The sequence below is a fragment of the Hemiscyllium ocellatum genome, chromosome 11 (genome assembly GCF_020745735.1).
Source record: "Hemiscyllium ocellatum isolate sHemOce1 chromosome 11, sHemOce1.pat.X.cur, whole genome shotgun sequence".
Lineage (NCBI taxonomy): Eukaryota > Metazoa > Chordata > Chondrichthyes > Orectolobiformes > Hemiscylliidae > Hemiscyllium > Hemiscyllium ocellatum.
The window spans coordinates 42,570,849-42,585,891 of NC_083411.1; the positions used below are offsets into that span (position 1 = coordinate 42,570,849).

Below are 15,043 nucleotides of genomic sequence, written 5' to 3' on the forward strand. Positions count from 1 at the left end.
AGGTGTTGGTAGTCTGTCCTGTCTGGTATTTATATGTCGCTGTTTGTTGGTACTTCCAGTTCTGTATCTGTGTAGTTTGTATATCGGGTCCAGTCTATTGATTGATTGGATTAGATTAGATTCCCTACAATGTGGACACAGGCCCTTTGGTCCACACCAACCCTCCGAAGAGTAACCCACCCAGACCCACTCCCCTACTCATGCAACTGTCACTGTGGGCAATTTAGCATGGCCAATTCACCTGACCTGAACATCTTTGGATTGTGGGAGGAAACCGGAGCACCCGGAGGAAACCCACACAGATATGGGGAGAATCTGCAAACTGAGGCTGGGATCAAACCTGGGTCCCTGGCGCTGTGAGGCAGCAGTGCTAACACTGAGCCACTGTGCCACCCCCAAAGTTCCGGTTGGAGAGCCAAGTTTCAAGGAATTCTCTGGCATGTCTCTGTTTTGCCTGTACTTAGATGGTTACATTGTCTCAGTTGAATTTGTGTCCTTCATTGTCAGTATGGTTGGAAATGTGAGAGTGCAGGCCATGTCTGGCAGTGGTAACCTGATCTTTGTGCACTTGTATAGTCAGTTTTCTTCCTGTTTGTCCTGTGTAATGTTTTTCTCAGTCTTTGCAGAGTGTTTTGTCGATAACGTTCATCCTGTTGGAAGTGGGTGTCGGGTCTTTAACCTTTGTGAGGAGCTGGTGGAAGGTGTTTACTGATTTGTGGGCTGCCAAGATTCCCATTATGAAACAAAATATGACAGAGATATTAGAAATGCTAACAGAATCTGGTGGAAACATTCAACAGGCCTGAGAGAATCTGTGGGGACAGAAGTAGAGTTAATATTTCAAACTCAAAACACTGACATGGTTTCTCTCATCAAAGACTAAATAACTGGAGCATGAATAGCCTATCCAGCCCATCAAGCCAGATCCATCATACAGGGGAGGTGATGGTCTAAGTGGGACTGTCGCTGGACTGTCAATCCATAGACACAGATAATATTCCAAGTCCAAATCCTGCCACGCCAGATGATAGAATTTGGCTTCAACAAAAATTTGGAATTAACAGTTTGATGATGACCATCAATGCCGATTGTCGAGGGAAAAACCCAACTGTTATACTAATCCCTTTAGGGAAAGAAACTGCCATCATTACCTGGGCTGGATTACATGTGAATGCAGATCCACAGCAATGTAGTTAACTCTCAATTGTTCCCTGGGCATCCACATCCCATGAACAAATTAACTTTTAAAAATTACAATCATGTTTGATCTGACTGTGACCTTAACTCCACGTACCAGCCTAAGCCCTTCTCAATCAAAAATCTCTCTAACTCGGCCTTGATTATATTCAATGACCCAAAGCCCAATGTCTTCCAGAGAAAGGAATTCCAATCACAACATCCCTCTGAAAGAAGGAATGCCTTTTCATCTTTGTCCTAAATGGTGAAAGTATTAACTTCAGAGAAGCTAGAGAGACTCAGATTGAATAACTGCTGAGAGGCTTGATGGGCTGAAAGACATTCCAGCATCTCAGAGTGGGGGAGGGAGTCTATGGAGGGATTTGTAAACGAGGATGAGAATTTTAGCATCAGTTCAGAGGACACAGAGGGTGATCAGAGGGTGGGATCTGGTGTCAGTTAAGACACAGGCAGCAGAATTTTGCATACCTTAAACTTACAGAGGGTAAGAAGTGGGACACCTAGCACTATTTGAATGTGCTGACCTAACAAATCAGGGCCAGCAATCTCTGGCTCAGCACATCACAAATGCAGTACACCAAATCGGGCTTAGATTTTTATCTCAAGTCCTCAGCAGTCAAAATTAATCAAGATCTCTTGGGTGACTAATGGATTCTTAACCCCATTAGATGCTCCAAACTGAGTGCACAATTGAGGAACAGGCACCAACATTCAATGTTGTCCAATTTTTTTGCCTTTGTTCCTTTACCTCAGCCACAGAAAAGTTGTGTATAGTGTTTTGGACCCCTGGATATTGAGATGCTGCACTGCTCCCTTAGCAGGAGCACTGCCCAAGTGCTGTGCCTTCAGCATCAATTCCTGCTCTGTCTTGAGCAGCTGAATCACCACAAGCTGAGGAGAAACAAAGAGGTAAAACTACAGCCAGTTATTATTCAGGGCACTGATGTCCCAATTGGACTTGAAAGCTGCATTTTCACAGAATTGCATCGACCTCAGATGCGCCTAAGAATGCAGCGGATTGAAAATGCAAAACATCTAGCCCTCACTTCGAGTAGCTTCTGTTTTACCAAGACAAAGCAGCCCACCTGACTGGCACCACGCTCACCATCCTAAACATCCACTCTCAAAACCATCACCAATGCTCCTTAGACAGCATCTTCCAAAACAACAACCACTTCCAGCCAGAAGGAGAAGGGCAGCAGATACATGGGAACACCATTGCTTTCAAGTTCCCCTCCAAGCCACATACCATCCTGACTTAGAAATATATTACCATTCACTCACTGTCGCTAAATCAAAATCCTGGAATTGTGGGTCAATCTACAGCATGTGGACAGCAGCAGTTCAAAAAGGCAGATTATTACCACCTTCTCAAGGGCAACTATAGATGGGCAATAAATGATAGTGATACCCATGTTTCACGACAGAACAAAAAATACTCTTGCTACTCACAAACTTCCTGCTGAACAACATTGCTCCAGTTAATATCTAGGCTTCAGGTGCATCAGAAACCTCTAAAAATAGACACTTACCATTCGTTCACTGTCATATTCATAGTAGGAGATTTTGGTGTCAGTCAGGATGAATAATCTCTCCTTGTAGTTGAGAGGTGATGTCTTTTTCTTCTGCTGTGATCTCTTAATGAACACCTCCTCCATGAGTGCCTTTGATGGGAGCAGACAACCACTGAGAGTTCCTGTCAGAGAGAAACAGGGAGAAACATCAAGGACATGAAAAAATGGGAGTAGAAACAGAAGAATTTGGTCCATGAATGCCAATCATCTCGCCCTCTCCTAATTCGAGGACAGCCCAGTGATGCCTGGAAGACTCTTTACAAGACTCATTTACAACTGACTTCAAACACTAACTTTAATTCATAGGTCAGTTAGCTCAGATGGTTAAAGCGTGGCGCTAATAATATCAAGGTCATAAGTTTAAACGCCACACTGACCAAGTGCGTTGTTGAAATTTGCAAGTCATGCCTTCCACACTTGCAGCGTATGCATTTGTCCTTGCATTCCTTTGTAGGTGGCTAGGTGGTTAGCACTGCTGCCTCACAGCGCCAGGAACCCAGGTTCGATTCCTGCTTCGGGCGACCATCTGTGTGGAGCTTGCAAAATCTCCCAGTATCTACGTGGATTTCTTCCCATGATCCAAAAATGTGCAGGTCAGGTGAATTGACCATGCTAAATTACCCATAGTGTTAGCTGCATTAGTCAGGGGTAAATATAGGGTAGGGGAATGGGTTTGGGTGGGTTACTTTTTGGAGGGTCGGTGTGGGTCACGTGGCCTGTTTCCATACTGTAGGGAATCTAATCTAATCTACTTCAATCATTGGGTCAGATCATTGAGTGACCTAGAATTGCATCTTCTAAATGATGGGAACAGGATTTCCAATCAACCTACTGCTACTGCATTCTGGGAAAACATAGTAAAAATCAGATATACAGGCTCATTAGCCAATAATAGTGGGTTTTCCCCAGCTGGTGCAGTAAAAATAAGGATATGAGGGATGATGCGAGGACATGGGTGTCATATGCTGCAGTATCATTTACTGGTGGCTTGTGGTGACAGTAATCTCCTTTCTGTTCTCTTAAAACAAAATATTATCAGGTTAAATAGGCCCTACTGGTGCACTGTAATAGAAATAAAATCAAACAACTAATGGAAACTTACAGAACTCCAAATGAAACTTTTCAAAATCAAATCAAAATATTATTATCTGAGGTGATGATGCACTTCAGCCCCTGTGGTGCCCACTCACCTCTAAAGGCCCCTCTTGTGCTGGTGTACTGCATGCTCCATCTCAATGGCTACCCGAATGCAACATAACCATGGAAGGGGGTTAGATAGTTCATACGATGACCTCCTTCATGATCTACAGCCTGGACCTGTTGATGATCACTTTGGCCAGGTTAGGAGCAGACCCATAAGGAAGCCTTTGAATCTGTCCATGGCCTCTCTAAATCCTGCTTTGAGTGGTAAGTATAATGGTCTTTCAAATTAGCAGTGGCAGAACATGTAAATTATCAAGCCTTAACAAGAATAGGCATTTGCCTTACACAGCAAGATACCGTTTGCTGCATTAAAGCAATGGGTATTAGCTACATTGGCTAGTTACGTACAATTATAATGACTATCAGAACTGGAGATGACAAGTCTGTTTCCACAGAAACCTTGTTTCTTCTCCACCTACAGACTTTCACCATCCATGGGTGGAGCTATATGAAACTTCAAAGTTAACTTTTTCAGAACAATTACCTTACAAAACAATGGGATCAACTGGGAGACCACAACTGTGTATCCTGGCAGTATAGCTGGCAAAGGAACTGGAATCCACTGCAAGGGAGCTCAGTTTGTGGGATGGGCCAAAACTGAGGGCCAAAGGTAACAGTATAAAAGTAGTGGAGAGCTTAAGAAACTGGGTGACAAGGTAGGGTTGGGTGCCAATGGAATGCTTGACACCATGGCTAATGATGGTATCTTAAAGATAAGTTTATGACAAGGAAGAGGAGGTAACCAAGGCTGGATCACTGAGGGACTGCAGAATGGAAGAGGTCAGTTGTTCCTGGAGACTATGTCCTGTCAGATCATATGGAGTGGTTGGACCGGCAATTAGAGGCAATGAGGAACTTACAGGAATCAGAAAGTTGGCAGTTTCAGGAAGGTGGAAACACCGCAGATATAATCAGGTAGATGGGTGACCGTGAGGAAAGGTTGAAGAGGAGGCAGGTAGATGGGTGACTGTGAGGAAAGGTTGTAGAGGAGGCAGGTAGATGAGTTTCAGGAAGGTGGAAACACCACAGATATAATCAGGTAGATGGGTGACCGTGAGGAAATGTTGAAGAGGAGGCAGGTAGATGGGTGACCGTAAGGAAAGGTTGTAGAGGAGGCAGGTAGATGGGTGACCGTGAGGAAAGGTTGTAGAGGAGGCAGATAGATGGGTGACCGTGAGGAAAGGTTGTAGAAGTAGACAGGTAGTACAGGAGTCTCCTTTGGTTACTTCCATTGCAAACAAATATGCAGTTTTGGAAATGATAGCAATGACAGCCAGATTCCTGCTACCGAGGCTGGCTCTGCTGTAAAGAAGGGTATGTCAGGTTCTAAGCGATCGACTGTGATAAGGTATTTTCGAGTCTGAGGCACAGATAGATATTTCTGCAGCTGACAGCGAGACGTCAGAATTGTGTGTTGCCTCCCTGGTGCCAGGATCAAGAATATCTCAGAATAGGCCCAAAATATTCTGAAAGGGGAGGGACCAGCAATGTACACATTGGTGTCAATGATATAGGTAGAGAAAGGGAACAAGTTTCTGAGGAGAGAATGTAGGAAATTAGGCAGATGATTAAAACATAGGCCCTCGTGAGTAGCAATATCTGGAGTACTCCTGGTCCCATGTGCTAACGGGGGTAGGAATAAGAGGATAGGACAGATGACTGTGCAGCTATGGAGTTGATGTAAGTGGCAAGGATTCACAATTTTAGACCATTGGGATCCCTACTGGGGTAGAAATGACTTGAAAAAGAAGGACAGATTGCACCTAAATTGGAAGAGGACCATTATTCAGGTGGAAGATTTGTTTGTACCACTTGGAAGGATGGAAACTAGTAAGACTGTGGGGCCCAAAGAGATAGTGAGAAAAGAGATAAGTCTAAGGCTGTTACAGTAGATAAGGGGATCAAGTTAAATAGACAAGGCAAGCAGGAGCACAGTAGAGAATAAGTTAAGACTGTTAAATTAAGCTGCATTTGTTTCACTGCGAGAGGACAGGTAAGACAGATGAACTTAGGGCATGGTTAGAAACCTGGGATTGGGATACCATAGCTGTTACAGAAATGTGGCTCAAGAAGGGGCAGGACTGACAGATTAATCTTCCATAGTATAGATGCTATGGGAAGGATAGAAAAGGGGCCAAGAGAGGAGGTTGAGTGGCATTTTTGGTTAAAAGGATAACATTTTGGTTGTACTTAGAAAGATAGTCCTGGGAGTACATCCAGTGACATTATTTGGGTGGAACTGAAAAATAAGAAAGGGATGATCACCGTAATACTATTAGACTATAAACTGAGAAGCAAATATGTAAGGAGATCTCAGGTATCTGTAAGAATAATAGGGTTTTAATGGTAGGGGATTTTAACATACCAAACGTAGACCAGGACTGCCAATGTTAAGGGCCTGGATGGAGAGGAATTTGTTAAGAGTATAGAAGAAAGTTTTCTGACTTGATATGTAGATGTACCCATTAGAGAAGGATCAAAACTTGATCTTCTCCTGGGAAATAAGGCAGGGCCAGTGACTGTGGTGCCAGTGGGGGAGTACTTTGGGGAAAATGACCAAAATTCAATAGTTTTAAAATAGCTATAGAAAAGGATAGATCTAATCTAACAGTTAAAGTTCTAAACTGGAGGAAGACCAAATTAGGCAGAAACTATCAAATTTCGAAAGTTGATTGGGGGTAGCTGTTTGCAGATAAAGGAATGGTTTGAAAGTGGGAGGCCTTCAAAAATGTGAAAACAGGAGTTCAGAGTTAGGGTGAGGAATAAAGTGGTAAGTGTAAGGAATATTGGATGACAAGAGAAATTGAGGCTCTAGTCAAGAAAAAGAAGGAGGCTTATGTCAGGTATAGACAATTGGGATTGAGTGAATTCCTATAGGAGTATAAGGGCAGTCGGGGCATACTCAAGAGTGAAACCAGGAGGGCACAAAAGGGTCATGAGATAGGTATGGCAAATAGGGTTAAAGAGAATCCAAAGAGATTCTATAAATACATTAAGGGCAGAAAGAGTAACTAGGTCGAGAATGGAGCCTCTTAAAGGTTATGGAACCACAGAAGATAGGTGAGATAATAAATTAATATTTCATATCAATATTTACTGTGGAGAAGGATTTGGAAGCTAGGGAACTTGAGGAAATAAACAGTGATGGTTTGAAAAGTGTTGTATAAAGGTGGATAAATCCCCTTGGACCTAATCAGATGTATTGCAGAACTTTGTGAGAATCTAAGTAAGAGATTGCTGGGCCCCTTGCTCAGATATTTGTATCATCAGAAGCTACAGGTGAAGTGCCAGAAGAGTGGAGGGCTTCTAATCTGGTGTCACTATTTAATGAAAGGTGGTGAGGAAACGTCAGGGAACTAGACCTTGACATCAGTTGTTGGAGGGGATTCTGAGGGAAAAGGTTTACCTGTGTTTGGAAAGGTACAAACTGATTAAGCATAGTCAACATAGTTTTGTGCATGGGCAATCATATCTCACTAACTTGACTGAGTCGTTTGCAGACGTGACAAAGAAGATTGCTGAAAGCTGAGCAGATGTTATATGAACTTCAGCAAGGCGTTCAACAAGGTTCTGCATAGCAGACTGGTTGGCAAAATTAGATCACAAGGAATCCAGGGGGTTTAGCCAATTGGATATAAAATTTGTGTGAAGGCAAAAACAGAGGGTGATGGTAGAGGGTTGATTTTCAGATTGGAAGCCTGTGACAAGTGATGTGTCACAAATATCGGTGCTGGGTCCACTGCTTTTTGTCAGTTATATGAATGATTTGGATGTGAATATAAGATATATGGTTAGTAAGTTTGCAGATGACACCAAAATTAGTGGTGTAGCAGACAGTGAAGAAGATTATCTCAAAGTACAACGGGACCTTGATCAGATGGGCCAATCCTCTGGGGAGTGGTACATGGAGTTTACTTCAGGTAAATGTGAGGTACTGCATTATGGAAAGCAAACCAGGCCAGAAATTATACACTTCATGGTCGCATCCTGGGGAGTGTTGCAGAAAAAAAGAGACATTGGGTGCAGTGCATAGTTCTTTGAAAGTGGAGTCGCAAATAGGGTGGTGAAGAAGGTGTTTGGCACACTTGCCTTCATTGGTCAGAGCATTGAGTATAGAAGTTGAAATGTCATGTTGCAGATGTCAGGACATTGGTGAGGCCACTTTTACAATATTGCATTCAATTCTGGTCTCCCTGCTGTAGGAAAGATGTTGCTAAACTTGAAAGGGTTCAGAAAAGATTTACAAGGATGTTGGAGGATTTGAGCTATAGGGAAAGGCTGATTAGGCTGGGGCTTTTCTCACTGGAGTGTTGGAAGCTGAGGGGTAATGAAACAGAGGCTTATAAAATCATGAGGGGCATGATAGGTTTTTCCCAGGGTAGGGGAGTCCAAAACTAGAAGGCATGGGTTTTAGGTGAGAGAGGTAAAGTTTAAAAGGAATCAAAAGGAATCATTTTCACACAGATGATGATGCATGTATGGAATGAGCTACCAGATGAGGGTGGTGGAGGCAGGTAAAATTCCAACATTTAAACGGCATCTGGATGGGGTGAATAGGAAAAGTTTAGAGTAATATGGCCCAAATGCTGACAAATGGGATTAGACTAGTTTAGGATATCTAGTCAGCATGGACAAGATGGGTTGAAGGGTCTTTTTCCACGCTGTACATCTCTATGACTCGATGAGATTGAGATAGCTGACAGCATAACTGGATGGTGGAGTGAAGATACGGGGATAACAGGAACGAAAGTTTGATGGAGTGATATGCATAAGGCATTCTAGGACTAGAGGAGGTGACAGAAGGAAGGGGCGAAAATATGACAAGGTACTTAAAAAAAATTATCAATTTAAATAATAAACTTAAGCCAAGAAAAGTGAGCAAGGATAGGGGTGATGGATGATCAGAACTTGTTTTTGAGTTGGTTTACTGGTAGCACTGTTTTGAGTGAACTGATAACTATGATCTAAAGAGGTAGAAGGCCATCTTATTGGGATAATGTTGACATATTTGTGTCAGGAGGAACTAAACTGAGGATGAGGATTTCAGCAGCAGAGGAGCTGAGGCAGGAAGAGAGATGGGGAATATCAGAGAGATGGAAGTGGGTACAAAGTCTTTGCAAAAGAAAAGGTTTTGGAATGGCAGCCCATCTCAGGGTCAAATATGACACTGAAGTTGCAAACTATCTAGTTCTGTTGGAGACGTGAGGCTGGAAAAAAGGAGATGGGGGAGGGGGGGGGACCTGATTGAGGTCTACAAAATCATGAAGGATATAGACAGGGTAGATAGAGATAAGCTTTTTCCCAGGGTGAGGGATTCAGAGGTCATGCGTTCAAGGTGAGGGGTGAAAAGTTTAAGGGGGAGATCCATGGCAAGTACTTTTATATAGAGGATGGTAGGTCTTAGTGATGCATGAGAATTCCTATAAGCATGGCATTCCAACCAGAACTCTGTTAACAAACACATCGAGTTAGACCCCATCTACCACCCTCTGAGGAAAAAGAACAGGAAGTGACTCCACCAGAGGAAATAACATCACCACAGGAAATGACATCACCAACCCAAAGAAACCCAAACATATAAATAGAAAGCAGGAATTTTCAGCAGTGCTTCGCCTGAGGCCCACCGAAGATGTTACATAGTAGGGTGACGAAACGTCTGGAAATGAACCTTCCAGCTCAGTGAGCGAACCTACATCCAGAGGGTGGTCAGTGTCTGGAATGCGTTTCAAGCAGAGGTAGTAGAGGCAGGCACTGTAGATTCATTTAAGGTGCATCTGGACAGATGCATGAGTAGGTGGGGAGCAGAGGGATAAGGATGCTTAGGAATTGGGCGATAAGTTTAAACAGTGGATTTGGATCGGCTCAGACTTGGAGGACCGAAGGGCCTGTTCCTGGGCTATAAATTTTCTTTGTTCTTTGTTCTTGTTCTGGAGGGCCATGTGGAAATTATGGTGTGGATACTAAACAAAAAAAACACAAAGAACTGTGGATGCTGGAAATCAGAAACAAATTCAGAAATTGCTGAAAAATCAAAGCAGGTCCAGTAGCTGTGGCAGGAAGCAGAGTTAATGCTTCAGGTCCAATGACCTTTCCTCAGAAATGTCTCTTCCCCCTGAAGGTATTGACTCTTTCTCTCCTCTGAACTGCTGACTCTCTCTCTCTTCCCTACTCCCCATTGAAGTTGCTGATTCTCTTTCTCTCCCCCGAAGGTGTTGATTCTGGTCTAGGGTCTATATGCAAAGGTTAATTTTGCCTCTGTGTGATCTGTTGAAGATAACGTTCTTTAAGCTTGAACCTACTGACTGATTGCTAATGGAACAATAATCATAGGGAACATCATGCAACCCACAGGGATACTCTCTCACTGAGGTTTGTTTAATTATCATAGTCAGCACAGCTTAGACCAGCTAATAGCACATTCCTGATTGAATCCCTTATGTCATTGTCTGGAATCAGTGACCCCAGGAACTACAACAGGTCAACACTGGTTACCCTCTGAGTCCAGGGGTTGTGGCTTCAAGTCCCACTCTGGAAACACCCGATCTCTGCTGACATACTGGGAAAGTACTGAGGGAGAGCTGCTCTGTTTGAGTGTCACTTTTATAACCGATGAGATAATAAATTGAGGCCCTATTTCAGGTGAATGGCATCAGGGAGTTGCTTTCATGGCACAGTAGTTCAGTGGTTAGCACTGCTGCCTCATCGCCTCAAGGACCCGGTTTCGAATCCAGCCTCGGGCAACTGTCTGTGTGGAGTTTGCACGTTCGCCCTGTGTCTACGTCGGTTTCCTCCGGCTGCTCTGGTTTCCTCCCACAGTCCAAAAATGTGCAGGTCAGGTGTATTGGCCAGGCTAAATTGCCCAGAGTGTTAGGTGTATTAGTCAGAGGGAAATGTAGGGGAATGGGTCTGGGTGGGTTACTCTTTGGAGGAATGGTGTGGACGTGTTGGGCCAAAGGGCCTGTTTCCACACTGTCGGGATTCTATGGATTCTCTGAATGTCCAAGCTAATCCATGAGTCTACCAAGGCTGAGTCCTCAGCATACTCTTCCACAGTGGTTGGACGTAGACAACGTCGGCTCGGTCGGAGAAAAGGTCAAACAGTTTCTTTCCTCACTGAGCAGGAGAACATTACCAACACAGAGCTCCTGGAGTGTGTTAATTCCAACACCATACATTCAGTACTAAACCAGTGAAGTCTGTGTTGCCTCTGCCACATTTATTAGTCAGATGAAACCATTTCTCCAAAGATCTTATATAAAGTCAATTCGCACTAGATCATGACCCTGTGTACACTGTCAACTGAGAGACAGCCAGTGGCAACATCTCAAGGACAGGCTTTGGAAGAGCAAATAAGAACTGAAAGGGTCATTGGCCAAAAAGCAGCTCAAAGAAAAGAGGAGCCAGAAAATCCTCCACCTTCTCAACCCACACTCTTCCTGTTCAGCAAACATGGCGAAGATGGCCAAGCTAAAGAGTGGAGTCTGAGACACCAAAGTTCAGCACCACATGAGATAATAAAATGCCTCACTAGATGGAAGATGTCCAGAGGTTGCAAGGCCCTGACCAGCATAACAGGAAGACATTATCTGGTCGTTACAACATGTGAGATCTTGCTTTGTTAAAGTTGGCTGTCAATTTATTCCATTATAATAGTAAAAACACTTGATAAGTGTTCCTTATTGAGTCATTGACTGCTTTTAGGAGGAAAGGCTAGACAGGTTAGAAGAATTCAGAAGAGTGAGAGGTGACTTAGTTGAAGCATGTAAGATCCTGAGGAGACTTGACTGGGTGCATGTGGAAAGGATATTTCCTCTTTTAGGAGAATTTGGAACTAGGAATCAGAGTTTAGGGATGCCCATTTAAAACAGAGATGAGGAAACATTGTTTCTGTCAGAGAGTTGTGAATCTTTGGAACTCCCTTTCTCAAAAAATGCAGTAACTTCAGAATCTTTAATTTTTATTTCTGCAGAGGTAGATAGATTTTTGATTATCAAGTGGATAAAAGATTATTGGGGATTTGCAGGAATGTAGAGTTGAGATTAAAATCAGATCAGCCATAATGTTAATGAATAGCAGTGCAAGCACAAAGGCTGAGGGGCCTATTCCTGTACCTAGTTCATATCTTCCACTGGTTGTACCTCTGGGATCATTTGGAAAGGTGAAGCGTTCTGTTAAAACACAGTTGGTAATTTTGCAAGAAAATACGTTCGGCTCATTTGACCCTGCTGCATTGAATGAATTCTCTCTTCACTTCACTGGGCCCATTTTCCAATAACCGAGTGAACTTTCAAAAGTACAGACAGCTCTTACTCACGTGCAGGAGTTGCTTCCTCTTTTTATTCATCTATGTAAAATCATTTCAAGTTGCATTGCTGACCTTCCTGATTTGCTTCCTGTCAGCCACACAAAGGTCACCAACTGCCCCTCAGCTGTGTACAAGCAGCACCTGCAGTCTGACTCACCAGAGCTATGGCACAGGCACACCGAGCAGCTACTGTTACTGCGAATCATCCTGATCATTATCCCTTCATCCATTATCAGGCAAGCTCCACAATCAGAAAAGAGTAATGTAAGGATTATGAAGAGGAGTAGGCCACTCTGCCTCTCAAGACTGCTCCACCTTTTAATCCGATCATAGCTGATCTCATCTAGGCCTTGAATCCATTTTCCTACCCGCTCCTCATAACCATTCAACCTATGACCAATTAAAAATGTCCGTCTCTCCTCTTTAAATTTATTCACTATTCCGATATGCACCGCATTCTGGGATACTGAATTCCACAGATTCACAGCCCTATGAAAGAAGTCATTTCTCCTCATCTCTGTTTTAAATCTGCTTACCCTTATTCTAAGTTTACAACCTCTCTCTTCTAGATTTTCTCACATGAGAATTCATCCTCTCTATGCTGAGGTTGTCAGCCCCTTAAGCATCTTATCTACCTCAATGAGATCTTCTCTTATTCTTCTAAACTCACAAGACTGTCGGCCGAAACTACCAATCTCTCTTCAAAAGACAAACCTCTCAATTCTGGAGTCAATCTAGTGAACCCTCTATAAAATGCCTCCAGTATAATTACATCCATACGCAAATAAGGGGAAGCACAGCCGGTCAGGCAGCATCCAAGAAGCAGGAGAGTCTATGTTTCGCGCTTCATCAAGAATGGGGAGTGTGGCACAAGGAGGCTGAGAGATAAATGGGAGAGGGGTGGGGCTGGGGAGAAGGTGGCTGGGTAGCCAAAGGTGGGGATGAAGGTGACAGTTGGAGTGGAGGGTGGAACGTGGAGCAGATAGGTGGGAAGAAAGATGGGCAGGTAGGACAGCTCAAGAGGATGGTGCCCGATTTGAAGGTTGGATCTGGGATAAGCTGGGGGGGAAGGGAACTGTGAAAATTGGTGAAATTCACATTGATCCCGTATGGTTGGGGGGGGTCTCAAAGCAGAAAATGAGGCGTTCTTCCTCCAGGGTGGCGAGAGTTTGGCAGTGAAGGAGGCCCAGGGCCGCATGTCCTTGGTGGAATGGGAGGGGGAGTTAAAATGTTCAGCCACAGGATGGTGAGGTTGTTTAGTGTGCGTGTCCCAGAGACGTTCTTTGAAATGGGACACATGTACTAAACAACCCCACCACCCTGTGGCTGAACACCTTTACTCCCCCTCCCACTCCTCCAAGGACATGCAAGTCCTGGGCCTCCACCGCCTCCATACTCTAGCCACCTGACGCCTGGAGAAAGAACGCCACATCTTCCACCTTGGGACCATTCAACCACATGCAATCGATATGGCTTTCACCACTTTTCCCATTTCCCCACTTATCTCAGATCCAACCTTCCAACTCAGCACCGCCCTCTTGAACTGTCCCACAGTCTAACTTCCCTCCCACCTATACACTCTAACTTCCTCTCTGACCTATCAGCATCACCCCCAACCTTCATCTACCTATCGCATTCCCAGCAATCTCCCCAAGCCCCACCCCCTCCCATTTATCTCTCAGCCCCATCTTCCCCCTAATACTTGATGAAGAGCTAATGCTTGAAACATTGACTCTCCTGCTCCTCGGATGCTGCCTGATCGACTGTGCATTTCTAGCACCACACTCTTTGATCTGATCTCCAGCGTCTGCAGTCCTCAGTTTCTTCAAGTAAGGGGACCTAAACTGTAGGCCATACTCCAGGTATAGTCTTACTACTGCCTTGTAGAGTAAACACTTCCCTACTTTTGTAATCTGTTCCTTTGACAGTAAATGCCATTTTCCTTTCTTATTTCCTGCTGTATTTGCAGACTAGTTTTCAGTGTTTCAGAAACGAGGGCACCTAGATCCCTCTGCATCAAAACAGTCTGAAGTTTCTCTCTATTTATGCAATTAAATAGCCTTTCTATTCCTCCAATAAAAATGGATAACCTCACACTTATCCACATTAAACACCATTTGCCAAATTTTGGCCTACTCCACTGATTTATCCAAATCCAGATATGGTTTCTTTTTTTTTTTCACTGCAGTTTACTTTCCGATCTATTTTCATGTCTTCTGCAAATTTGGCCACAGTACTTTCTATGTCTGCGTCCAAGTCAATAATGTAGATTGTAAATAATTGGGGCCTGAGGACTGAATACAAAAAAAATGAAGTGGAAGTGCTGGTGTTGGATTGGGGTGGACAAAATTAAAAACCACACAACAAACAAAAAATGAAAGAAGACAAATGAAAAAGGAGAAAGGAAAATAAACGTAGGGAAAGGAAAGACAAAAAGAGAGAAAGAAAAAGAGTCGAAAGAAGGTGAGAAACCATGCATGTGTGTGTGGATAAGATCCAGAACTGCAATAGTTTGTTTGAATTCTTTCTTTAGAAAATGGACGTTTGCTGGATTTTAAAATGGCTGCTATTGAACACAGAATGAGCAAGTTGACTGCTTTCAAATTTTTACCAAATATCAGGATAAAAGCAAATATTGCCTCCTGAAATATGACAATCTGTGTATGGGGGGAGCATTCAAGCCAAGCCAACATGAAAGACCTGGAGCCGGAATTGCTACCTTAGCTAATTCTGAGCGAAGAAACTATGACAACTCATTATCAAT

At 43.5% G+C, this 15,043-nt stretch overlaps 1 protein-coding gene across 2 annotated transcripts in view; it reads right to left on the bottom strand.

Annotated features, from left to right (window-relative positions):
* Positions 1 to 15,043, bottom strand: part of btk (Bruton agammaglobulinemia tyrosine kinase) — a 121,404-nt gene that overhangs the window by 82,367 nt on the left and 23,994 nt on the right. For both annotated transcript variants that reach the window (XM_060832548.1, XM_060832547.1), the window contains exon 2: positions 2,730 to 2,893. In XM_060832548.1, the coding sequence (XP_060688531.1) occupies positions 2,730 to 2,855 (126 nt within the window). In that variant the 5' untranslated portion in view covers positions 2,856 to 2,893. The remainder of the gene's footprint in view (positions 1 to 2,729; positions 2,894 to 15,043) is intronic.